The sequence below is a fragment of the Convolutriloba macropyga genome, chromosome 11 (assembly GCF_964194025.1).
Source record: "Convolutriloba macropyga chromosome 11, txConMacr16.3, whole genome shotgun sequence".
NCBI lineage: Eukaryota > Metazoa > Xenacoelomorpha > Acoela > Convolutidae > Convolutriloba > Convolutriloba macropyga.
Genome location: NC_134478.1, coordinates 55,429,138 through 55,456,099, shown reverse-complemented (window position 1 = coordinate 55,456,099; position 26,962 = coordinate 55,429,138). Strand labels below are relative to the sequence as shown.

Here is a 26,962-nt window from a genome sequence, read left to right as displayed (position 1 = left end):
TATTCGTGCTCTGTTTTTTTACGACTCGAAGAGGGGCATTGGTGGAGCGTGTTTTTTGATCGATCATTTTTTGGAGTCTATCTAAAACAGAATGTAAAAGTCCATGCTGCACGTGAAAACTAAGTGTTTAATCCAAACGGCTGAACGCAATCAAGAGTGAACATATTCTCTGAGTGAACAAATGTTTTTGATTACGTGCGGTTTTTTGAAGCGTTTTGTTTTAGTAAACTTTTTCACGTTGAGTGGTTCTTCTGAACATGCATTTCTTACTGCCTCAATCATATATTAGGCTTTTAGATGCAATAATGAGCTGTTTTGTAATTTCACCGTTTTAGACGCTTTTTAGCGGTTTTTGTTTATTTCTAGTTTATATTGTGTTGTGTATTTTTTTTGGTTGAATTAAGTTTTTTCACTAATTCATTTTTTATTTTTCCCTCCGTTTGTCGATCGAAATTGAACGATGTAATGGAGTAAATTTTTTGATTACTGCAGTTAGTGGTTGGATAAAGCGTAGATAAGGCGTTGGTTATGTTTTACTTTGAGTCGATTCCGGAGTCTTCGGGCTATTTTCTAATTGTTCTTGAACAAAATTTGAAGCAATTACTTCAAACTTGGTCTTTTTTATGTAAAATTCTTGCTCAACAATTTTCTGCTTTTGTTCCAGAACATTCTGTGTCAAGTGACTTTTTCAAGCTTCACTTCTTCATTTTGAGCGATTTCAATTGGTCTAACTCTGAAATTTGTTGCTAATATAACAGTGATTGTTAGCGGTTTAGTAACAACATGGTTGTAGCCTATTGGTTAAGATGTCGGACTTCTATCCTTGAGTTCGATGTTTCGAACCCCTTTTAAATCCCGAGTTTTTGCGACCAAAAATTTCTTAAGCCACACCCCTAAATTAATTTGTTCCCAGCCTGTCGTTCGAGAGCAATTCATTCAACGGTAGTCGGTTTATGTTTTGTATTTGCTCATATTTTTTCGACTACTTAGAGTTTTTATAATGGGACAAAAAAGTCAAGTGGCATTAGATTTGTTTTAGTATCTTTCCTTTTTTCTTCTGTTTTAGTATTTTTGTGAAATGGATCTTAAGTTTGATTATGTCCTAACTTAACCTTGATTAAAGTTCCTGGTAGACTTGTACTTGCAACAATGTAAATTTAAACACAAAAAGCTGTAGATCTTTTTGCAGTTTTTTCAAGTTTTGATTTTTTTGTCCTTTTCCAGGATTTTGTACCTTCACGGCCCGTTTGCAGGTGGATTGTGTAGATTTCCACAAACTGCAGTGGCTTTGAGGGCGTCAGCGTCCGGAATTTTCCAACTTTGCAGTAGTTTTCATAAACTTTTAAAATTTTTTGTCGTTTTTGCCTCTTGTCTCTCTAATATGTCTGGGACTTGTCCTGCTATGTTTTTTTTCTTCGTAAATTGAAAATTATTTGTTTGCTTCACCTAATTTTGTTGGGAAATCTTTTTGCCTTTCTTGGCTAATTTCACTCCTCTCTTTCTGCTCAAAGTGATTTTGAAAAGCAGTATTCCAAATTCTGCGATGTTTGTTTATATTAGTAACTTCAGAACATTTCAGCTGTTAAACAGTGAGAGTACAAAAGCCAAATCGGCTAACTTCTGCTCATGTAGAAAACTTAAAAACTACTGAAAAGGAAGCGACTTATTTATTTGTTGAGGAACGATACTATGCATATCATCAGTTAATTTCGTTATAGTGTTTCGAAATTTAAAAAATTTATGGTTCGTTTTTTTTCGAGGATTTATCGATGTTTAAAGTTTACGCGATATTTGGCATGATTTTGTTCACTTTTAGGCGAATTTTCGTTCAAATTAAGAGTTTTAGTATAAAATTAGTTCAAAATTACATTTCACGCCACAAAATGAATCAATTTTGTGTTCCTAATAGACGAATGGCAATAAAAAAGACTAGTTCTGGTCTCATAGGGAAGTTTACTATCAAAAATTTTGAATTCTAATTGAAAGCTCCTTTTTTAGAAAACGTTTCATCTTTTTTCGTTTTTGTTACCTAGAGACTAGTCACTTTTCATATCGAGGTTCCGTTAATGACAAACCTCATTTACAGTCAAGTGAAGCCCAATGAACACAAAATTCATTCTCAAGGAATCGCTCATGTTTTTTTTGACCTTGAATTTTCGTAACTTTAATTGAAATTTTGATTTTGGTGTTACAAAATTTTTGTGAGTCGTATGGTATAGACTCATTGACTAAAAGTGCAATAGGGATCGTAATGAGACTTTAGTGAACCTATCTAGTGCTTTAAAAGGACAGCTAATGGCTGTTAAGACTTTGAAAATACATTTTCGGATGTGCAATAGGGATCGTAATGAGACTTAAGTGAACCTATCTAGTGCTTTAAAAGGACAGCTAATGGCTGTTAAGACTTTGAAAATACATTTTCGGAAATTTTTTCAACTTTAATGAATACTTTTTTTGTGAACTGTAAGTCAGTCTGTAATTACAGGACCCTTTCTTTCCTACTCCAACCAAAATTAATATGGTTCGCTGTTTTACCTTCTAACTTTTGGTCATTTGACTTCAATGCCACAAGATTGCAAAAATTTCATTTTTGATATTTTTGGTATTATTGGTTCCTTATATCACATTATCTTAAAATTAATAGCTGCCATTGGCTCAGAGAAACGGTTCAACGGATGATAAATAAAGTTTTCAGAGAAAAACGTTTGGTTTAAATGGCTTCGACACTCTCTTCTCGCACTTTTCTACTGAATTTTTGGTTTCTGCCTATATTTATTGTTGTTTTCATAGTCATAAGATTTATTGTGATGTCTTATTGATTACCGATGCTCGACAAACATCGTTTTTCTCCTATTGAGGCCTAACTTAGCGTTTTTATTGACATCCGTTGAAAGCTATTGAATTTAACGGCTGTGAAGACTTTTAAAATAGTTTTTCGAAAGTTTTGATCATTAACCAATCGTAAACTGATTTTCTTGAACTGTAAGTCAGTATCAGTAATGTTAGGACCCTTTCATTTTCTACTTCAAACAAAATTTATCTAGTTAGCGGTTTTATCTTCTCACTATTGGTTTTATGAGTTCGATGCACCAGTTTTCATAATTTTTTTTTTAAATTTTGGATGTTTGTTTTCGTATTTTTATTTCTTTTTGAAATCTTATTACATTATCTTGATTTTGATAGCTCTCATTGGCTTAGAGAAGACGTTCCATGGATCTTACATAATGTTTCCAGAGAAAAGCTTATGATTTAATTGGCCCCGACACTTTCTTCTGGCACTTTTTTTAATGAGTTTTTGGATTTCGCCTGTATTTGTTTTTTTTCATAGTGAGTGACTTGTTGTAAGTGATTACTTATGAATGACAAACATCGTTTTTATCCCATCGAAGCATAATAGTAGTGAAAAAAGAGGGGTCTACCGCACAGTTATTGGATCCCTCCCATCCAGTCTCGAACCTAAGTCAAAATTACACTTTAACAACTCTAGATTAATGCCTAAACCACTGCTTTACAAGAACCAACTGCTGAAAGTTTCAAACGCAATATAATTCAGAAATGTTACTGTTGTTAACACATTATATAATGAGTATTTCAACTGAAAATAAAGTCATGAAATAAAGTCAACTTGGTTCAGTTGGTTAACCTCGCAATCCCAACTGAATCAGGTTGACTTTTCGAAGCCTCTTAGTTTCCACCAGATTCCAGCTAAAACTGAAAAAATTCCACTAAGACGGAGCAGGTCTTGGAATTTCCCCATTATCTTTCTTTCGATAACTTTTTTATCAAAAGCAAATAAAACCCGCCTATAAAACAGGTCTTTTTCTTTCAAGAGCAATACAACAAAAATGTTGAGCAACCCGCCGAGTAGCTTCTGATTTATTATATACAGTGCCCAAATTCTACTACCTGCTCAGCAAACTGTTGAGTCCCTATCGGGCAAGAGACGTAAAACAGAACATCCCCAGTTAACCTTGACCTCTCAGCGCCATCCGAAAGGCCTAGCTCATTGGATTGACCATTTCATCGATTGGCAGTTTGCAGTCGTCAACCATGAGCCCAACAAGTGCATCCTTCAGATGGTGTGATGACATCTCCACGGAGCACCAGCACATCGTTGTCCATTCAAACGATAATCCTAAACACATGGAGAAAACTATCAAATCCTTTATTCGACAAGAAAGCAAAGTACTCAACGAAATCAGAGCACGAGTGTTTGTGCCCCAAAGGGCCTTTTAGACATTTAATCAACGGTTCTTGCTATTCAACGTATCGGAGATTTCAAGACGAGGAGAAATCTTCGAAGAGTTCATACGAAACACTGATTCTTTAGTTGAAGACATTCCAAAGCGAAGCCAGTAAATAGATTTGGTGTGGGAAATTAAGAGATCTAGTCCAGCTCGCAGAACCGAAATCAACCGAGTACCAGAAGCGATTAATTGCATAAATTGAAAGCCTCGAGAGCACTGACTCCCCATTCAAGCACACCATTGAGGCATTTGTAGACATTCTTGCAGCCGGTTGGGGATCATTATACCGAACTGATCATTCAATGTTTATTGAAGTTCATTGTGGACTCACAAATGCACAATGTTCATGTTGGGAATGTTGGGATGCACCACCGGAGGATGAAGAAATTATGGAAAAAACCAATGACTCAAAAAAGTAAACAAAAAACATGATAGCACGAGATAAGAACTATTGCATAACTTGATCATTATTTATTTCATATCCTTCTAAATCAGTCGCATCTTCCAATCTGCTGACATTAATAAAGTTTTGTGTAATTTCAAGCTTGTCTCTCGAGCGTTTCCACAAAACGAAAAGTCGAAAAATGGTTTTATTGCAGTTTGCATGCTCATAGATCCAAAAGTAGATGTGAATGCAGTTGACAAATTAGCTCCATATGGTGGACTTATGGGCCCGGGAGATAGTGCACTACAAGAATACTACGAAAGATTCGAAAGTTCTTCGAGTGCATGCAGTTTTTCACGACGCCTATGGTTTTATGAAAGAAACGTACAAAACCGGTCCTGGTTATATGTACATGATTTCAAACTTTCCAAGCCATTTTCTATTGGGTCACATTAGCGGCATTATTTATTGGACCGCTTTAAAAGTGCTCTGGTCAGACACTTTCCAGAAGATGCAATTTTATGACAACTTATGACCAAAACCTACTCACTTTGCATATTTCAAAGTTAGCTGCTATTCAAGTTATACAAAACACCAACAGCTCAAGTATTGTATTGAGGAAACAATGTTGGGAGAAATTGAATGAAAAATTCATACTAGTTCAAACAGAAATAGATTTGACTTTAGATGAGCTGCAATGACTTTCCGAAGCGGCCAAATTAGCTCTCTACTTTTTGTCTGCTTATGAGGAGGCTAACAAGTCAAGGCCACCAAAAGTGCCCGGCCGCAATACAAACTAATAATAGCAGATTCGCCGAACTGTTCGATCGAATTAGCAAACAAAATGTTTTTGACAAAGAAGATCAAGAGCGACCGCCTTTCAAGATTGGATGCAGTGTTGAAAGATCATTAGTATTCTGTCTTATACATTTATTTGTGCTCATTGGTTCAATTGTATCATGTATCCTTTATTTTTTTGTTTTTAATAATGATAGTGACAACAAACCTCATATCTGGTCTGTCTTGGCCTTTTGCTTGGGCTGTATAATCCCAACACCAAAATGATTAAAAGAATCTCGACGAGCCAGATTTGTTGATGAATGATGGTAGGACCCAGTGGTTCCGGCAAATCAATGTTAGTTGCTGATCTATTAGTTAATGAAAAAATATTTCAACCAAGATTTGATATAATTTTGTATATTTACCAGCATTGGCAGCCATTATCTGATGAACTGCGATCAAAGAGTGATAAAATCACCTTTGTTAAGGGATTGAATTGGAGACAACTTAAATCCCGCGGAAACACAAAAAAGGCAGCTTTTAATTTTTGATGATATTTATAATGAAGCATGCAATCAAGCAGAGTTTCTTCAGCTTGTTGTCTCAGGTAGACATCAAAACCAACACGCCATTATTTTGAAACACAATTTTTATCAAAAAGGTCAAAATGCAAAAACAATAGATTTAAATGTCACTCAAATGCTGTTGATGAAAAACCCCCGCGACATTGTTCAAATTGATTGCCTAGGGAGGCAGTTGGGTTGCCGTTCTCTTTTACTAGCAGTATATAAATCGGCAACCTCAAAACTAATTGGTCACCTGTTGATTGATTTAGATCCTCGATGTGATGAGAAGCTGCGTTTATGTTCACAGATCAACAACGACGTTACCATTTTTTATTGCTCGAGCACACCGCAGAACATAATCAAACTTGATGAATCCTTCACAACATCTGAGCACTTTAGATCTCTTTATAACTTTTAAACCATTACTGCAAAAATTTGTCCTCCACTGGTCCGAGACGTTTGTTAAATTCATTCTTGACTGCGTATTTAACATCATTAAAGGAACAGTTTCTCTAAACCTTGACAACCAAGCAATCAATAAAATTAAAACCTTCGAAAGAATTATTTCCATTTTGTGTGACAGACGTGTGAAAATTAACAGCAAGCGGAAACTGCTGTCAACAGACAAAGGAATCAGACTACTAAAAATGATTAACGACCCGATTCAAAAATACTTCAAGTCTACAATGTGACACAGTCAGCAGCCGTCGAATTTCAGTAGATACTTACAAACAACTTACTACCGCCGCATTTTAGCAACCGCCCAGAGAAGAAGGTACAGAACAAGCAATTCTACAGATCAAAAGTCTAGGGGAAAGCGAGACTTTAGCTCAATTGAGCATCGCATCAGCATTGAACTCAAAGTCAGTAGATACGGAATCAGAGAGAGAAGACGAAAAGAGAAAATCGTCCCAAGAAGCTTCGCAATTAACCACAGAACCAGTTGAGTGTGTTATTGATGAGCTAACAAAATCAGGCTTGAGCGGAGGAAAAATTGAACGCAGCAAGACAATAATCAAACTTCTAAATGAGTCAAGACTAATAAGCATAGACGGTACCACTGTAAAGCTGCATGGTAACTCCGACGGGAGCGCTTCAACATCAGAGTTAATCAAATTTTTGATAAACCTGCAGCTTCCGACGAAGAAAATATCCTCGGCTGATCTCCATATTTTTAAGGAACTGAAAATAGGTAGTCACTTTGTCGGAATCAAGAGCGCAAAACATGCGGCGTCGTGCGCACCCCAACAACATTCTAACACCAGAAGTCAGCAGTTCCCATGGCTTTCGATGTTTTAAATAATTTCAAAAACCTTTGCCCATTCAACTATTGTAAGATTTCTTTTTTTAAAAGCCGGAATTGAAAGGCACCCAGGACCTTCCAAAGAGAAACTAAAATGCGGATCATGGAAATAGTTTTTTGGAAAAAGTACAAGATCGAAGCCTCTATTCTATTGCACAATATGTGGTTGGGTACACTTTCAATGCAGCGGACTTGCAAATGCCTCTGAATTTTATAAAATCACATTCACTTGCATTAATTGCAAAAGCGAGAGAATAGTATCGTCGGCGCTTACAGAAAACCCCGACTTTAGAAAATCTCAGAAGTTTTACACACGTATTGGGTTTCCCAGTTCATACGGCAGCGTTGATCGCTTGGCCAAGGAGACAGGCATCCGAAGGTCAACAGTTGAAAACTACTTTGCAACAAATTCCACTTTTACAAAATTTGAACAAGCCAGGCAGCACTTTCTGCGTCTCAAAGTGCAGTCATACACAATAAACAACATCTGGTCTATAGATCTAGCAGATATGCAGTCAACTGCCAACGAAAATAAAAACGTTAGATTTTTGCTTGTAGCTGTGGACACATTGAGTTGCTATCTGAGAGTTGAACCAATAAGGGATAAAAACGCATCAACATCAAAAAAGCTTTCCAGAGTGCTGAAATTAGGAAAGAAAATATTTCCTGAAAGCGTATGGGTTGACGACGGAAAAGAATTTATTGGAGCATTCGAAAACTTTTGTGAAGCAAACTAAATTTTTGTTTATCAGACTCACAACGAGAAAAATAGCGCATTCGCAGAGCGAAACATTCGATCTCTAAAGTGTCTTATTTACAAGTACATGAACGAAAGTGACACCACAAAGTACGTTGACCAACTTGTACTTTGTGGTGTCACTTTCACCACAAAGTACGTTGACTGTGAATCGATTAATCGGTCTAGCACCGAAGAATATTAAACAAACACACCAGTTGTCTTGTTTCATTAAACCTAAACGGTAGGCTCCAGAAAGCAAATTTAAAACAGGCGATACAGTACGCATTCGAAGGAAAATTGAAACCTTCCATCGTGGATACGAAATACAGTTGAGCCACGAAGTTTTTCGATTAACAGAAGTTTTAACAATAGATCCCCCTACCTATTGAATTGTATCTAATGACTCAAATGAAGAGATAAGCGGGAGATTTTATGAGTCTGAGCTTGTTAAATTCCTAGAAGAATGAAATCACCTGCAAGCACTTACCGTGAACCTTATTTCCAATTCCTCAACTGAATCTTTTCCCAACAATACCCTCGCAACATTTTCGAATTCGCTACCAAGAGTCATAGATCTGAACAAATCGAAAGGTTTGTGGCAAGTTGCCCTATTGAAAATATCATTGCCATCAAATGTCAAAAATGTCACAAGGGGTATTGTTGAAATAAACTGTGCCCAAAACGAAGAGACTGAAACTGATGAAGAAGAGGAAGATGAGGAAGCAGCAGCAAATGCGGGTGAACTTGAAGCTCCAATTCAACCGGCGATAAACAAGGAAGAATTCGTACCAATTCCACGAAGAAAACGAAAACCAATATGGACAAGAGTAGATGAGGAGGAGCCCCCACCGAAAAAAATAGCATTCCCCAAGGTGTTTATCAATCAGCAGATCAAGTCCTGGAAAAGATATGCGAAAGAGTCTACAATTCCAGAAAACAACAGACATGGCCTATCGAGTGGTCAGTCACTAGACATAGCCAACTGTTACGTATACGACCAGCAGCAGCAAAGAGGGATAGAAGCAACGAAAAGAATCAGGATGAGGAAGCCGGCTTCATAGCGGAGGGCTTGGAGCACTTGCGGTACGAGTTGGGAGATGTGCTCTACCATTGTTGAAAAAGTATGCTTTGCCATTGGCTAAAAAATTGGGAAAAAACTTAGTGACAGCAGCAATACCAGAAATTGGACAGGTCATTGCAGGAAAAGAGAAAATTAAAACAGTTGCTAAGGACTCAGTGAAAAAGTCAATCTCTGAAAGTCTCTTTGCACAACCGTCCAATAAGCCGCCGGGGCGGCGCGCCGGGTTCGCGGACCGCAGCGGGGGCGACTTGCGCAAAAAAAGCGACCCGTTCCGCCCGAGCGGGTGGCCCTCCCCCGGTTGGGATCGGTGGAAAAAAGTCACGACGAAAAAGCGTTATCAGCACCAGCAGGAACCGCTGGCAGCAGAAAACGGAAGAACGCAGCTTCAAGCGTCACTTCTACAAAACAGCCAACGAAACACAGTCGGTCCGAAGTTTTTTCAAACATCAAATACTATTAGCAGGCTAGATAGCTAGCTAGCTAATCATCAACCAACCAACCAACATCATAATCAAGATCATCATTAGTTTTATTATAAGTAGTAGTAGTAATAGTAGTGGAAGTTGTATTATCATTAGCAGTTATCCTCATCCAACCACGCCAGCAAAATGGCGATACAGTCCAATTTGAATTTGGAATTCAAAAGCCTGGCAGACGACATTGCAAACCCGGTTACACACACAGCTTTATATATTTTTTTGAAAAACCGAGCGTATTGATCAATTACGAGAGTGGCCATGACCAAGAAGTCTTCACCCAAATCGGCCCAAGGGGACCAACATTAGACTTTGTAATCAGTGGTGACCAGAGAAACTGCATTGACATGAGCTATATTCATTTAGCTGTTCAAGCAGCAATTCACAAGCCAAATGAACAGGAAAAAATTGACTACAGTGACGGTGAACCTGTTGTTTTTACCAACAACACACTTCACAGCTTGTTCTCTCAATTTGACATTTTTCTAAACGGAATTTTGGTTGCCGACAGTAACAATACATATCATCACCGAGCATTTCTAGAGACAGAGCTAACAACAAACAGTGACAGTAAAGACTCGTGGACTATTTGTCAAGGTTACGAATTCGTTTCAGCTATAGCAGACGTAGACAAAGGCAGATGGTTTACGGATAGGTTGAAAAAAACATTAAATAAAAACTACACGACGGATTTATATGGCGCACTGTATGTTGATTTTTTCACATATGAAAAATTACTCATACCCGAGGTAGAGCTCCGCATTAAACATTACCGTGCTAGCAACGAGTTCAGCTTAATTGCACAAGACAATAAAATGTACGCAGCAATAATAGAAAAAGCGTCTTTTTGTAAGAAAAATAACACTGACGGAGTCAGTACGTCTTGCAATTGAGCGCGCACTCACCAAAGCGCCAGCTCGATACCGCTACATTGAATCCCTTTGTAAAAGTTTTATTATTCAGGCCGGGCAAAACTCATTCATTAAGGAGTCGATTTTCGGAACAGAACCCATCAGACGTTTGACCCTAGGTATGGTCCCTAACGCCCAATTCAGGGGAACATACAGCACAAACCCCTTTGACTACCAAAAATTTGACCTCAAGCGTATTGAAATAGTTCGAGGTAACGGGTTGCCAATTGCAGGGACGCCAATTGATACAGAAGACAATACTCGTCTGTCTTATAACACGATGACAGCATTGGGTTTCAAAAACGGGGGAAACAAAATAAGTCTTGACGGCTTCAAAAATAAATGTCCACACCTTTGATTTGACCTCCTCGCAGGAAGCATCGAAAAACTTGACCTTGTTCCCCGAACTTACAGGAGCCCCGATTACTTTAAAATTATTATTCTCAAAAGCCCTGCCGGAAGCAGTTGAAATCTTTCTAATCGGAGAGCGCTGCAGTCAAGTTTTCATAGATAGTAGTCGAAATATTGCAAAAAATCAAACACTATTACATGGATAATAGCACCATAGAAAGAGTCTGTCAACAATTCAGTAATTTAAAGTTCGCGTTTGGAGGAGTGTGGTCAGCTGATAACTTTCCTCGAATTAATCAAAGAGGCAAAATCCGTTTTCAGATAGTCAATACCTCACCCAAAAAAACTTCCTGGAACGCAGAGGATACTTAATATTTCCTTCCCATTACTTTTCAGTGCAAACGCAAAGGAGCCAGTCCGGTTCACAAACATAGTGATATGGAATAGTCTTGATATATCAATCAGTTATCAATCAGTTATTTTGATCATCTGTACAGACGACTTGCTAAACTCTACTCTGATAGGCACTCTCACGAGGTGCATTCAGTTGTTTAATCGCCGCCTATTCAGTCTAAGTCGTCAAACCTGTGTGGACTCTACTATCTATACAGCCCTTGACTTAATATCAAACATTTATCATTTATCTTTGAACATATTTTTCTCAATGAAGACCAGAATGGAGACTATGAAACAACTGAAAATTGAATTTCTTACAACTGTGAAAATTTTGGAAGAATGAATGAGATAAATTTGATTCAATTTTTCAATATAAAGCTGAAAACCAGTTACGTGTTTAATATTATTTAGCCATAGAATTTTACAACTGCAAGCTTTTTTGTGGTTTTTCTAATGCTAAAGAGGCAGACAGAAAGATCAAAACAACCAACTGAATAAATTTGGTTATATTGAGCACGTGATTATTCCTTCCAATCATTTAATCTAAGAGTCGGAGTCTATGGCCAGAAAATTTTACCGTCTCCTATATTTCGGCAGAGGTTGATCACTATCGCTGCTTTCATAATTAGTATAAGAATTCTTTTTGGAAGTGTTAGTAGTACTATTAGTAGCGACAATTGTATTTAAATTGGAGCCAAAATCTAGCGCTTCTTCAATGTGAACTTCGTTTTCCGAGGCACTGCATTCTCTGGCCTCATTATCTATGAACGGATTACCAGATAGGTCGTCCAATTCAGAAGCTTCCTCTTCCAGATCACTCAAGTCACTCCAATTAACAACTGGCCCATTGTCCTCAATTTCTCGGTACATAAAACCTGGATCAGGAGGTGCTGAAACAAGAAAAATTGTGTCAAAATCGGAACCTGGAAACACACAAAAAAATTAGAAATAGCCGAAAGTGTCAGCCGTAGAAATAGCTGGACTAATCTGTTTGTTTTGTAAAATTTCAAAAATAGGAGGTTCGCCTTCGTCTTGCATATCACTTTTTTTGCTCTCACTGTCACTGCTCACTAACTCATGCTCCGAAACAACATTTTCATCGGCCGGTGGCACTTGCTGTAAACTATAATGTCCACGAGGAAGTGTTTTGATACCATTTAACTCAATATATCGCTTGTCATCAAAACAACTGAGAGCAATTTTATTCTTTGTCGAAACTTTTATCTGATGGTTATCGGAGTGAATTCTTGTCACTGCTGCGCTAGTGCTCTTTCCCTATTCAAGACATCCTAAATATTTGTCGTGATGAAGTGTTTTCTTTACGCACTTTTGCACCCCTTTAGCGCTTTGCTTGGTCCCACTTTGAAATTGAATGCTGTACTTTGTTGATCGGAGTACAACACATTCCTGCAAAGTTTCTCCGTTTAATTCGTCAGTCATGGCCAGAGGAACCTTTTTGTTAACCGGATCATAAAGTAGGTGTAAAGGCGGGTAATCACTAAGGTCCAATAAGTGTTTGAAATGTTGAATGTCTTCATACAGGTCGTCAGTTTTAATACGGTACAACAAGGAATCATTATCTTTGTACGTAACACAAATTTTTTCACCATAACGAGGTTTCATTTCATAATGAAAATGATATAAAGCCAACTTAGATAAATCAAGAATTGCGGCACCCACAGGGGTGGGTTTGTCCCATTTAAATTTTGGAATAGAAGAGTATACAGAACACTGGTGCTCATTAATGATTCGAAAAGATTTGAAGGTAGGCTTAGCAGTAAGTTTCTCGGCCTGGAATTCTTCTGAAACGGAATTCTTCTGTTACGTTTACTTTCCATCGTTTTTCCGAAACACGTTTTCGAAAGGTGTAGCTGCTTTTTTCGAATTTCAGTGTTTTTCTCAATGTAGGATGACAGCCAATTCGACTCATTGAACTGAAGTACACGATGAAGCGCAGTAACCTTGAGACCTTTGCTGCAATAAAACTTCAAGTTCTCAATATGACAAATGTAGCCTCGTTTATCAAAAAGAGTCTCAACTAACTTTGGTACAGGCGCACGATTTCCCGCAATCTTTTTGCTTTACGGTGAGAGCCAATCATCTTTGATGAAAAGTTTTCTGGCGCAAGAGGAAAATCGTAATGTTTATCATGAATAGCAGGAGGGTAGGTTATATCAACTTCAACAAAAAAGCCAACATTATTTTCAGCTTCATATTTAGAGAACAACTTCTCTACAGAACTACACTCTAACCACTGATAGCCATCCTTTGGTAACTTTTTCATCATAATTCCCGCGTAAAGAGAGGTGACGTCAAAGAATGCACCATAAACTGACACTTGGTCAGGGTTGTAGGTGCGCAAATATTTATTGTTGGCTTTGAAATGCCGAAGAGCACCAACGCCGTTAAGCCCACCACGAATAGCCTTCTCGCAAAAAAGAACCATATCAATATCATTGACTAAACTTAATTGTACCTCTGTTGTTACCAGCATAGCAACCCAACTCAAATTTGGAGCACTGTAAAAATACGCGGGATCTAAGCGATACACTGAAATACACACAGTTCGGAAGAACTCGTAAACATAGCCAACAAATAAACATCTTTTTGTAAATAAACGTCATGCTAATCCCCGAAATTGCGGCATTCCAGCAGCTGATACATTTCAACTGCTTGCGAATACATTTCGGGAGTAACGTCAATTTTTCCAGTTAACGTGTTTCTCCACTCCTCACCGTATTCCGGTAGAGCAGCTTGAAATTTCTCTTTTGAATCCAAAAACGAGTAGGGGAAGATGCCCTTGGCTCTAATTTTTTTGAGTTCGTTGCCCTTAAAATGTTGAAAATGATGGCGAAGAAGCTTCAAGTCAGAATCTTCGAGAGTTTTTGCAAGAGCGTCAAGGCTAGAAGCCATGAAGTTGATACTATCTGGAAATCGAATTTCGTGACGAACTGTTTTGTCAACTCCGGCCTTGTTGATGTAGGAATGGACAGGAATGTGAACTGAAAAAGATATGAACGTCTCTTCGGTCCGGGAGATGGCTGAAAGTTGTTCGTTATCTTCCAACTTCAGGTACTTCACAATATGATGTGCATCATAACGAGAAAGCTTATGAAAAAAGACAGGAAGGAAAGATCCGACTGTCACTTTTATGTTACAGGAGTTGTGTGCAACACCAAAAATTTTTCCTGTAACATGACAGTGGTGCACAACTTTTTCTTCGGAACTGTCACGCAGCTCTCCAGAAAAAAATTTAATGACAAATACAGCAAGGTTCCATCCAATTCTGTAACAGTTCTTGCTTACGAGTTTTTGACATTTGTAAAAATCGATATCGTTGACGTTCCGTGTCGGCCCATCTCACCCACGATCTTAAGGTGTTCATTAATACAGCAATGCAGTCATCCCGACGATAAACAAACTTATCCATTTTTACATGTCCAAGGCGCACCTTAACGAGAACAACACCGAAGCTGCACGGGTACTGATTTTCGATTACTGTTGTGGAGGGACCACCGCTATTTAAACCGCTTTGCATTTGTTCTGCAGCCAAATCAAAATCTTCAGTTTTAACGTCAAAAGCTTCTAAGTCAGCATAAACTACGAACGGACATTTAAATGTTTTATGCCGTTCTGGAAAGCAAGCGTGATTCCTTTAGCAGGCATTTCAATAATCTGCGGTTGCAAAGAAGGACTTGTGAAGTGCCGTTCTGGAAAGCAAGCGTGATTCCTTTAGCAGCCATTTCAATAATCTGCGGTTGCAAAGAAGGACTTGTGAAGTGAAAACTTGTCACGTGCAACACATTGTAAACAAATTTCGCAAAACTTTCGCTCGTTGTTTTTAGAGTTCGCGGTGTCCGTTGTTCGTAGAAGAGTTTTGTGCACACGGTCTAAGTTTTTAATTACACAATAATGCCAGCTTTCTTCGTCCGAAAAAAAGCAAAAGATGAATTCTACGAGCAACGCCAGTATACTTAGATAAATAAACCGGGAAAATGTTTCGTTTTTCTAAAGCATAAACGTTTGTTTTGGATGATTATCTCTTTCAAATTTGGGAATATCGGACAGGGCCATTGGCATTTTTCTAGGATTATATATGAGAAAACTCGAATTATTTTTCCAACTTTGTGGTCGCTCTTGATTCTGCCTAACACGAAAAGGACACGCGAGAATAGATTAGATAAAACACAAATTATCCCACAATTTTTTAATATTGTGCAATGACTTGCGCTGATTCTCTGAAATAGTAGGCGTTGGAATATACGACCCAGCACGAGGTGGAAAATATTTTGATAACTTGAGTTCAACCATGTTTAACCTGTCAATAACCCATCCGCTGCCTGCAGTGCAAAAAACATTAATTTTCGTGAGCAATTTATCAACGTGAGCAAAATATTCATCTGATGTGAAGCAAGTGGTCACACTCTCCAGAGGACTGTGAAAAAACGATGTGCTTTCTTCGAGCAAAGGTTTTGTAATTTTCACTTCTTTACACAATCCTACCTTTGCAGTAACTATTTCTGCCAAACGGTTTGTAATAAAATCTCTAATTGCCATCTCGTTTGTTACTAGAAACTCAAAAGGATCAAAAATTTGGTCACCAACAATTTTGAGACGATAGGATTGAAAATGTCCATTCACTGCCTTTCTCTCCCTCTCCAACTCAAACTGCTCAGCCGTACTTGTGGATGGCTGCGCCAGCTCAACGCCAGGAAGAACAGAATGTTGTGATCTACAGTGTCCCTTCCAAGACTCCTCACTCCCAAAGAAAGCTTGACAAGTGTTGCAGCGGAGAGTCCTCGGAAATGACGCACCAAGTTTTTGGACAACGTGAAAACTACCTGACAGTGCCCACAATTGAAGTTGTTTTCCCGTAGATTAGAATGCTTTTGCTGTCTATGCAGAGCAAGATCTTTTCTGCTGTGGAACGTTTCATCGCAGAAGTTGCACGATATCATTGAACCCTACGTAAACGTGATCGGTTTTTATTGCAATACGAGCCAAACATTTTCCGATAGCATAACAGGGCAACGAGCAACCCCTTTTTCACTTCTAAGTTTGGTACGCTGAAGCGAGGTCGTTTGATGTATTAGTAAATTCAAGAATTTGCAATTAATAATCATCACCGGAGAAAAAAATAGGGCATAAATTACCCCCTAGTGAAGTATTTTTAAAATTGGGCAACAAAGTACACTTTAAAGCAGGAAGTATTTCCAAGTTTCAAAAAAAAACTGCGTTAAGTATTGATCCGAAGTGCACACAAATTGAGCATAAATTAACCCCTGAAGCAGTTTTTGGAAAAATTTTAGTGAGGTTTGAGAAACAACGATGTTCAGTTTCAAAAAAGGAATGCACAACGAAACACAAAATTGAAAATTTGGCATAAATTTTCCCCTTGAACAGTGATTTAGGACTTATCAATCAATTGGACAGAGCTGTTACTATAAAATTTGAAAAAAATTGCATTGACCAATGAACCGAAGTGCAAAAATTTTGAGCATAAATTAACCCCTAGAGCAGCTTCTCTACAAACTCTATATTTTTAGAAAACGTGCACATTGAACAGAAGTAAAGAAAATTTGGGTATAAGTTAACCCCTACCACAATATTTTTCAATGATCAAACAATCGAGGAACTTTCGTTGCTCAAGAATCGATAAGTTTTAAGCGAAGACAATATTGTAAAAGGCATCACGAAAAAAGGAGTGTATAAACACATCCTGGCTTCGCACAGCTTCAACTGCAGAATTTAGTTTATCTAAGACAAAACATACCCTTCCTCTGTGTGTTGAAATGAATTATTGATGCGTTGATTGGCTCCAAACCCAAATTAGAATGAAAGTTGCAGGACAGTATCGTTTTGTTGTTGGTAAAACTTCTTCCAGATGATGGCTAGTTGTTGGAGTTTGTTGAGTCTGAAAGTCGAAAGCGGTCCGTAGGATTATTATTTAGAAAATGAAAATTTGCGAGCGGAAAGCCTGAATTTTTATCGAAGCGAAATCTTATTTGCCGTTTGTTTAAGATTATGAATACTAACAAAACTTGAAAGATATGCTCCAATGCACCACAAAAGAAAACGTCGATGAGACCCCATAAATCGAATGCGCCGCAAGGGAAAAACCGTAAATTGCGGTTATAAATTTCTTTTCCGTCGAGATACAGACTTATCTGAGAATGATAACGGGTATAAAAAGGCCACAAATCGGCAAATTACCATCCTGAGCTCTTTCACAAAAAACAACATTTAAACTTAAAACTAAATACACTGCAAATGTCTGGTTATCTGTTTGAAAAGCAAACCTCTACGCGCTTTGTGAGAATTTGGAGAGAAGATAACACAGAGGGCGCAACAATTGAAATATCGCTATATAAATATTCGAACGGTGAAAGATTTTTGTACCAAAATCTTACATTACCTGAAGAATATTTGAGGTCCCTAATAAACACGGTGATGATGGACAGTGACCTTATCAGAGTTATCACTGTGGGCAAAATCAATAAAGAAGGACGTCTCGTGATACAAATTGAGGCCTGCGAAAGAATGCGGCTTGATTCAAAGAATTGCGAGGTGATACGAGACATCAAAGGTAGTATCGCACTTTATAATTTCAGCAATGTGATATTAGTTGAAGAGTTGAATTTTAATTTAGGTCATAATTCACCTAACCCTATACAGAAAACGATTAAAACAGCTTTCGTGAGTTTAATTATGTTTCTATTTGGATAACGATAAAGTCTACTACAGACTTTCAATGAAGTATTTCGACCCCGACGACCTGATGCTATCAGTGTTCTTCCAAATCAAGAAATTTGAGAACAAAGGCGAAATGTGGGAGTTGAAATATGTGGCTTTACGACTTCGAGAATTTACAGCCCATCTAAGATACAATAAAGAAGGTCATCGAGCAACTCTCAAAAGAGAAAAGCCAATCGCAATAGTTAAGCCGAGAAACCAAAAGATCATTAAAGTGAGAGCAGCGACTGAAGATGACGACGTTATTGTCTTACCGTCTGACAATGAAAATTATTGATGAAACTTTTGATAAACTCTATGATAATTTGCGCATAAATATTCCCTATAACATGAAAATGCTTTCTTATACCAATTTCGAACCATTTCGTTAATATAATTTTCTAAAGTTATTGCTATTCAAAGACAAGCAAGCTAAAGCATTGCAGAACACAAAGCTCAGACAAAATTGTTTAACTTACTTGAAGGGATATTATTCAACCCGCTCATTCAAATAAAGGAACCGGGTTTTGATTGTAGATAAAAGCTAAAAGTTGCAAAGAGAAAACGAAAAATTACACATACGGAGTTTACAGTATAATAAAACTGTTCAGCAGAGGTTTGATATTGAAGAAATTGAACAAATTTGTATACCAAGCTAACTATTTTGTTTGGCAAATGTCAATGGTAAAGATAGAGTTTGAACGGATTGAACTAACCTTGTGAGAGAACCTGAGTAAAAGCATTTGTAAAACATAAAAATCATGATCCTATGGCCCAGGTTGGTAAGGCAGCATCTAAAATACAAAAAATAGTTGTTAGAAATATATAGAAAGTGGTTTCGAGGCTACTAGAGGGAGGGATCCTTTTTCTGTGTGGTAGACCCCCCATTTTTTACTTCTCATAATTTAGCGTTTACTGGCTTCGCTGAAAAGTATTGAATTTAATGGCGTTGATACTACGGGTTTTCTTAAAAAGTTCGTGGTTATTATGTATTTCCTCATATTTGTTGATTTTTTGAAGTCATATTGTTAAGAAAGAATCCCCCTGCTGTTAATAAGTTAATTTAAATTAGAAAATTTTTAAGTGAAAATTGCATTTTAATGGTTTTTCGCTCGATTTTTTTCTCGCTTTTTTAATTTGCTGTTTTCGCGTGTTTAGCCATAAAATGCTGACCGTTTTCATAACCTTGTATTTAAGTATTGAATTAATGATGTTACACGAATCAGTCAGTTTATGGCGAATAGTCATAAAGTTTATATTATACAGTTTTAAAGATTTTTCAAACTTTTCAGTTTTTGTTGTTTTTTTTGACAGCTTGTAACTTATGACAGCTTGTAACATCATTGAGAGGTCCCATCCAATTCCATGTATTCCAAAAATTAACATGTCTGCTGGTATTAGGCCATAACTGATGTTTTGTTTGTTGGACAATATGCGTTTTCATAAAAGTTTTGTGAGTGGTGTATTTGTTTCCTTTTCTCTTCTTTTAGCACATTCGGGTAATAACAGATCCCAATGATTTTCAAATGTGGCCCAAAAGAACTTATTTATTTTTTCAGTATAATTTTTGCTGAATTTCTATAAATAAAAACTTAAATAAAAATACATATTATTCAGATAATAGCAAATGATTTAAGTGGTTTCAATAATTTGTGCTTCGCAAACTGTTTAATTTTTTAATTTTTCTGTATCTTTAGTCCGTTCCCAAGGCTTAGTCTAACCAAAGACAGTTCCTATTGGTTTTATAATGACTTTTTGCTTAATTTATCTAGAATTATTTTGTTATTAGCTAATGATTTTTAAGACTTTTGAAATTTTTGGTTTAAAAAATGTTGATTGATTTTTGAATTTCGCCTCATTATTTCTCTTTGTCGACTTGTTACCTAGTCTCATTAAGGAAAATATCCATCTGCTGTATAGTTAGGAAAAAGTAAGATTGTGTAGTTAAGGTTTTATCTGATTGCATTTTAACGTTATTACTAGGTGCTTTTAAATTTAGATGTGAAGTTTTTGACGTGAAGTTTGTTTCTGCTTATTTTGTTGTTTTTTTCTCGCAGTCTTTTTGATGGCAGATCTCGTGAGTATTGTGATTAGGCATGGCATTATGTAATTCAATTAGTAGTTAGGTTTTGTAACGAATTTTATAAACTCATACATCTATTTTTGTTATCTCTTCATTTGGTTAATAATTAAGTCAAAAATGTAGATGAGCTCGGGTCGGAACATCATGTGCAAATGCACATTAACGAGCCTCCTTGTTTCTTTCTAGTGGCAATTGGGTTCCTGTCCATATCGAGCGGTGTGACCTTGTCAGTGCCCTACTTCATAGGCACAATCATAGACACAATCTACACCCTCAGTGACAAGGCTCTCCTCATGCAGAATCTACAGAGCGTGGCTGCATGGCTGGTGGGACTGTTCGTAGTGGGAGCAGCTGCTAATGGTGCTAGGATATACCTCATCGAGTCATCAGGTACCTATTATTTTCACCGTCCGTAATAACCTAGAACGATAAATGATTCCACGACTTAATAAAGAATCTTCCTTGTTCTGCCGTTTTTGTATTTTCATTTTGCTTCGGTTTGGATGTTCATTCAAAACTATTTTGCATGTTGTTTTAGAGCGATCAAAGTCGGCCATTTTTACTTCAAATGTTGAATAAATCTCGCGTTTTCGAAGAATGATTTGGAGAACTAGAAATAGCTTATAGACGATTTTTATTTATCGTGAGTTTGTTCTGATGACTAAATAAGCCAGTTGGGATCTATTGTTTCGTTCCCTCCCCAGTGTGTTTTATGCGCCCAATAACAATTAACGCGATGTTATTTAACACGTTACTATGTAAAAAAAATAGCACGTGAGCCAGGGGGGCATAAATTATATGCCCACTGCGGGGGGGGGGGGGGCAGAATAGATCCGCTAGTTGTTGTTTTATGGCGACTAAGATCAGACAAGAATACGAATAAATCTTAATTCAACTTTCGACTGATTTGCTTTTATTGTTTCCAGGTCAAAGAATAATCCAGCGTCTGAGAAACGACGTGTTCCGTTCTCTGATTCGAGCAGACGTTTCTTTCTTCGACCAATCACAGACAGGAGAACTGTTGAACAGACTGTCGAGTGATACAGAAGTGGTTGGGTCCTCTCTCACATACAACATATCAGATGGGATGAGGTCTACCCTACAGGTGTTGGGGGGCCTATCGCTAATGGTGAGTGCCTTCAATTGGAATTATTGGATGGCTATAATTGGAAAAATGCATGGATTGCATTTGTAAGAAATGTTGTCCAAAATTTGGGGTCTGTCCCATTATAGCCCCCCCCCAAGCTTAGTGGTCAGTTAACCTATAGACTCCAATCATGGTAATTATACCGTAATTATACCATAATGGGGGCTATAATTTCATGGGGGGCTATAATGGGAAAGACCCAAAATTTGCATGTTTTTGCATTTAAAGATTAAAAAATTAGGCGTCAGGTATTCAGCTGGCTATTATTGTACCCCTTATTTTGATAATCTTCGGTCTTCCTATTACATTTTAAGCTTTAGTCCAGGTACAATTTGAAATTTTTATGCGGCCGCTTGCCTTAGTCTTTAAAGTATTGACTTATGCATTTTTTCCCCGAGATTTTTGATTGCTTGCAGCCAAAGCTTGTAGCAATTATGTTAGTCCTTTGTTCTATTTAGATGATTTTTTTGCTTGACCAATTTTTTGTCTGACTCATTGGACTTTTCGTCCAAACATGGGATAAACAGGTAACGCCCAGCGGGCATTAAGTTCTCTTAGAGCCCTGAGCCTTACTATACTCGCAGATTGCGATTGAACAAAACTGTTCTGAGGAGACAATTTCAGATTGTGGAGGGCGGTTCTTATTAATAGCCGCGAAGCGACAGCTATTTTTGGCCTCCTGCTTTTTGTTTCGTTAATATTTTTGTTACGACCCTATGACGTCACAATCACTTCAAATCTGCTTTTTCATTCGTTCATGCAATTTCAACTGAATTGCGTGCGTGATGTGATTTTTCACTCCTGGTGGAGCGAGTTTTTTGTTCATTCGCGTGATTAAGTTTTTGTTCATACGTGACTTACCTCACTCTCAAAATGACTTCCTCGCTTTGAAATTGACTTCTCTTTACTTTAATTCAAAGAGATAAGGTCAAGTGAGTGTATATTACTCTAATTGAACATTATTTAAGGGCAGCTAAATGAAACAGCAATAAGTTATACAGATTCATAATCAAAATTTAACATATCAGCCCTTAATGAAAAGAATAAATTTCTTTTTTCGTCTGTCTTTTGTTTTTACTTTTTTTTGAGACTGCAGATCTACAAAGCTATTGCGGCTATTTTCTGACAATCTGCCGGCTATGTTTCGTAAAAGTTTGACTCCCCTCCGCACTCACTTCACCCCCCCCCATCACGTTTTCATTTAATTTACTTGGGAATTTCACGCGGTGCTTTTGTTCTTTGCGGCTAATTTTTTCTGTTGTTTTCATTTTTTAATCTTCTCTGCTCGACAAATTCTTGATTAAAGAGTTTGAGTTCTTTGGAAGTATTTTAGGGGTTTAAAGATTTTGAATTAAATAAAAGGTTGAGTGTTTTGGGAAGTGCTCGAATGAGTGTATCCAGAAATCTATCTGTACAGTGTTTTCGCGTCGTCGTCTGATGTTTGACTGTTGGAGTTCTTTCCAAGAAGTCGAGATTTCTGAAATAATCTTTTTAAAAAAAGGTTTTTGAAAATAATTTAAAAAAGGTTTTTTGAAATAATTGTGCTTGTTGGGGTGAACAACCCTTTGAATTTCTAAGTTTCGGGAGCTTTGCATTTTCAATTCAAGACGACTTTTTTTTTACAAATGCAACAATAAGTTACCACGTGGTTTGAACTAAGAAATCACAATTTGATCTGATTTTTGTCACGAACACTTGTTTCCTTTTGAGGTTGAGTTCTCGTGAAGCTTAAACTAATTGTCTTTAAAGCGTTTAAAAGAAGTCTAAAAAAATAAGTGTTGCAACACAAAAATGATTTTATGTGAATAGACCATTTTCTGAATCTTTTTTTATCTTTTCCGTTTGTGCCCCCCTCCCCCCAGTTTAGTGGGTGCTTATTATTTGCTCCCCAGACGCACATGCCAAATTTTAACATAATGATTTACAGTGTAATGGCATGTGCTCTCTAACGTGGGGTGCATAACGTACTGGGGGCACAATGATCCTTTTCACTTTCATAATCAATGATTAACCTTACATTTGATGCAGGTGTACACATCGGCCAAATTGTCAATAGCAGTGATGGTGATCCTACCTCCAGTGGTGCTAACTTCCATGATGTTTGGAAGATACCTCAAGAAAATCAGCAGACAAGTTCAGGACTCACTCGCATTGTCAACTGAGGTTGGTCCATCAACTCCAACAATAACATCTATATCATTCATTAATGGAAGTATTGTCGTGCGAGCATAGATAGCGGGGAGTGGGGGGGGGGGTTCAACCATCCACGTATTAATATATGATTTAGATATGTACGTATTAAGGCAGGGAATAGCTGCACGGGTTGGCCAAACCTACTTAGCACAGAACGGCCCATATGTTCATAAAGACCATAAAAATATACCCTTTATGTTGTTGCTATGTTTGGTAAGGTACTATCCACGGTCCGTTTTAATGGCGAGTAAGTTCCATAAATTCTGATCAATTTTTCGGCTATGCCATATTATGGAAACAAATGGTATTTTTTGTGGCTTTGATAAACCGTTCTAATGCTAGTAAAGCTAAGAAATATTGCCCGTTTTATGGCTAGTAAGGAACCATGAAAGTTTGGATCTTTTGTTTTGGCCCCCTAGTGTTTTTTGCGCCGCCCCCAGTTACAAATCATATGTTGTTATATAGCACGTTACTATGTCAAAAAAATAGCACGTGCGCCTGGGGGGGGGGGGGGGGGGGCGTAAAAGATATAAGCTCCCTAAGCTGGGGGGGGGGGGGGGGGCATTTGCCGCCTCCAAAACTGATTTTTCTGGACTGATATGCAGCATTACAGAACAGTTTTGGACAGTTATTAATTGCTCTTGAACGAAGTCCGAAGTAATTATTGAAAACGTGTTGTTCTTTTTTTTTTGCAAAATGAAAAATTTTTGCTTGACCATTTTGACTTGTCGAGTGACTTTTTACGCCCTTGACTTGTTCGGTTTGCGTGATCTAAATTTTTCTCTCCTCAACAATTTTTAGTAGCTGAACTCAAGTGGCGGCAGTTCACTACCAAAAGTCAAATGAAAAGGGCACCGAAATTGTAGTCAATTTTACACCGAAATTGTAGTCATATTAGTTGTTACAGTGGTATATAATAATCACTGTCGTCATTTGAACCCCCTTTAGTGAATTTTGGTACTCCCCCTCCTCCCCCCCCCCCCGGCTGGAGCAGGCTGCAATAGATTTGTGCTCCTAGCACTCGTTGTAAAACAATTCTTCCGACGTTAGTCGGCTATATTTATGATATCTTCATTTATTGAAACTTGAAGCCAGAAAATGAACCACTAAATCTTTTTTTACGGCGTTCAATGGTAAGTATGGTACTGTTAAAGTGAAATTGAGATTTTGGCATTTTATACACAGATGTCGTGTTTGTATACTAGCAATTGCCTTTTGGACTGTTTATGAGCTCAACGTGAAACTTATGAACTTTGTATGGCTAGTGAGTTTCATATTTGGCGTTTTATGATTGGTCATTTTCTTTAATAATGGTTATGAGGGTATGCTATGTATTAAAGTAGAGTGAATGTACATTGGAGTTTTACCAATTAAGTTTTGTTCGCTGAATGTCAATCAAAGTGTTCTTAAGAAGTTAGACATCGGTTTTTGATTGACTTGAAAAGAATTTCAAAACAAACTTGGAAAAAAGGAAAAGTAACTATCGAATATTGAAAGTTAGCTAGGCCATCGGAACGAACTTCAATAGTTTTATCGTTTTCTGTTTCAAGTAGTTTAATCTATTTCAAAGAGATCCATTGTTGTATAACTTCTTTATGGAGCGATATTAAATTTGGATAAAATTTTGCTGGCTCTATATTATAATACTTCATAATATTACCTTGTTATTACTTTGTTTTAATCAATTATATAGGGTACGTGACTCTGATGTTCTGAACTGCGCAGCTTCAGAATTTCGAAGTGACTTCGAAGTCAGAATTTCGAAGTGACTTAAGCACGGAGTCACGTTGCCTTGCTCTGAACACAACTTGCAAGGCTGAAATCTGGCACTGTTTATGGGGAAACTGTAGAATCTCGCACTGCAGATATCTGGCATTTTAAAACTTGCACATGCGTGTTTCTTGTGGTAATTCTGTATTTTTGTCTTAGTTCGCAGAGGAGAGGTTATCAAACATGAGACTGGTGAAGGCGTTTGCGAGGGAGGAGACAGAGAGGAGGGTGTATGGTGATAGAGTGAATGACGTGTACAATGTAGCATCAAAAGAAGTACTAGGACACTCTCTATTCTACATGATGGTATGTATATATTCTTATACTCTTTTTAATTATTACCGGGGGGGGGGGGGTTTCTTTTCATTTAATATTTAGATCTTTTCATTTAGTAAGCATTTAAATCGCTATATTGCGATGCTCGTGGTTTTAACGAATGAAAGAGGAATATTGCTATTTTATATGTTTTTACGATTGAGTTGAGTGAATGCGTTGAGTGAATGAATTTTTGTTTGACTTTGAAGTTTTTTTTGAGACAATAGCTCATGTAGGTGACCGTTTTTAGCCGTTTCTTTGCCCATTTGGTTCAATTTTTCCTTGTAGTTTAGTTTTTCGTAAAAATATTTTTGGTCGACGCTCTATCAATGTGTTACCGTCTAGAAATTATATTCATTGTTTATGAGCTAATGAGGCGTTTCAAGTACAAAAGTGGCTCATATTTCTTAATTTCTTAAAGTTATTTTTGGCTTTTTTAATTGCTCTCAAACAAAGTTTGTAGCATTTGTTTTAGTCAGGTTGGTCTTTTTTATGTGATTTTTCGCTCGACCAATTTTTCGTCTGACCCATTTGACTTTTCGTCATCAAAAACGGGATAAACAGGTAGCGCCCGGCGGGCATTAATTTCTCTTAGAGCCTTTCAATGCACTAGTCTCCAAGTTTGCGATTCACAGAAAACTTTTTTGTGGTGTGAAGTATATCGCCTCCCCCCTCACATCGGCCTCTCCCCATATCGCCTACCACCAACCGTGGGTGGCGAGCTACTGACGAAGCCAACCGTTCGTTTAAGAGAAATTCGCCCGACGAGAACATCCCTTTGATATTTCTTGCATTCAATGAGTAATAATTCTATTGTTTTGGTGCCAAGTTTTTCGAAATTTTAAAAATTGCTTCATAATCGCAGCAATATTTTAAAATTTTACGCAAAGTATTACGATAACTCAAGTCTTTGAATCCTGTTTTGTGATGTTTTATTTTCACAGAAGGACGACTCGTAATTTTACACTGAGCTTTAAATGGCAAATAATAAATTTAATTGTTTTTCTATTGCAATTTTATCATCTTGTCTTTCAATTACAAAATTGTGTCCGTAACCTTCAGTTTCTGGCATTGGCTCGTTTCTGTTTCTTGCAAATATGTATGCTGAATTGTTGCCATGAATTTTAGTTTTATTTGCTCTGCATTTAAGAAATGTTGAAAAGTTGAACGGATTTGGTCATTTTTTCTTACGTTTTTGAAGTTTTTTGATAGCAGTTAATTTCATTTAACATGCAGCTCTGAGAAATTGTGGGAACGACCCTTAATTTTTATGCTGTTTGTGACTCAACTCATTTTTTGGCTTCAAGATTTTGATTACAATCGATTGTTTGCCTTTGAGTTTGCCTTAGTATGTTTAATTTCTATTTTTTCCTTATCAATGTCAGTTTGCTGGCCAGGTTACTTCTTTGAGCTCTTAAATTTTGTCCTGTTAATGATTCTGGATATTTTATCAATTTTATCAAATATTGCTAAGAGTTCAAATTTTT

The 26,962-nt window shown here is 37.3% G+C and overlaps 2 protein-coding genes across 6 annotated transcripts in view; one reads left to right on the top strand and one right to left on the bottom strand.

Moving 5' to 3' along the window:
- Positions 1-26,962, top strand: part of LOC142349408 (ATP-binding cassette sub-family B member 10, mitochondrial-like) — a 140,279-nt gene that overhangs the window by 37,127 nt on the left and 76,190 nt on the right. For all 4 annotated transcript variants that reach the window (XM_075400943.1, XM_075400942.1, XM_075400945.1 and 1 more), the window contains 4 exons: positions 20,237-20,440; positions 20,977-21,179; positions 23,226-23,360; positions 25,320-25,466. In XM_075400943.1, the coding sequence (XP_075257058.1) occupies positions 20,237-20,440; positions 20,977-21,179; positions 23,226-23,360; positions 25,320-25,466 (689 nt within the window). The remainder of the gene's footprint in view (positions 1-20,236; positions 20,441-20,976; positions 21,180-23,225; positions 23,361-25,319; positions 25,467-26,962) is intronic.
- LOC142349407 (uncharacterized) overlaps positions 1-26,962 on the bottom strand; it is a 192,965-nt gene that overhangs the window by 107,196 nt on the left and 58,807 nt on the right. The window lies entirely within an intron of this gene.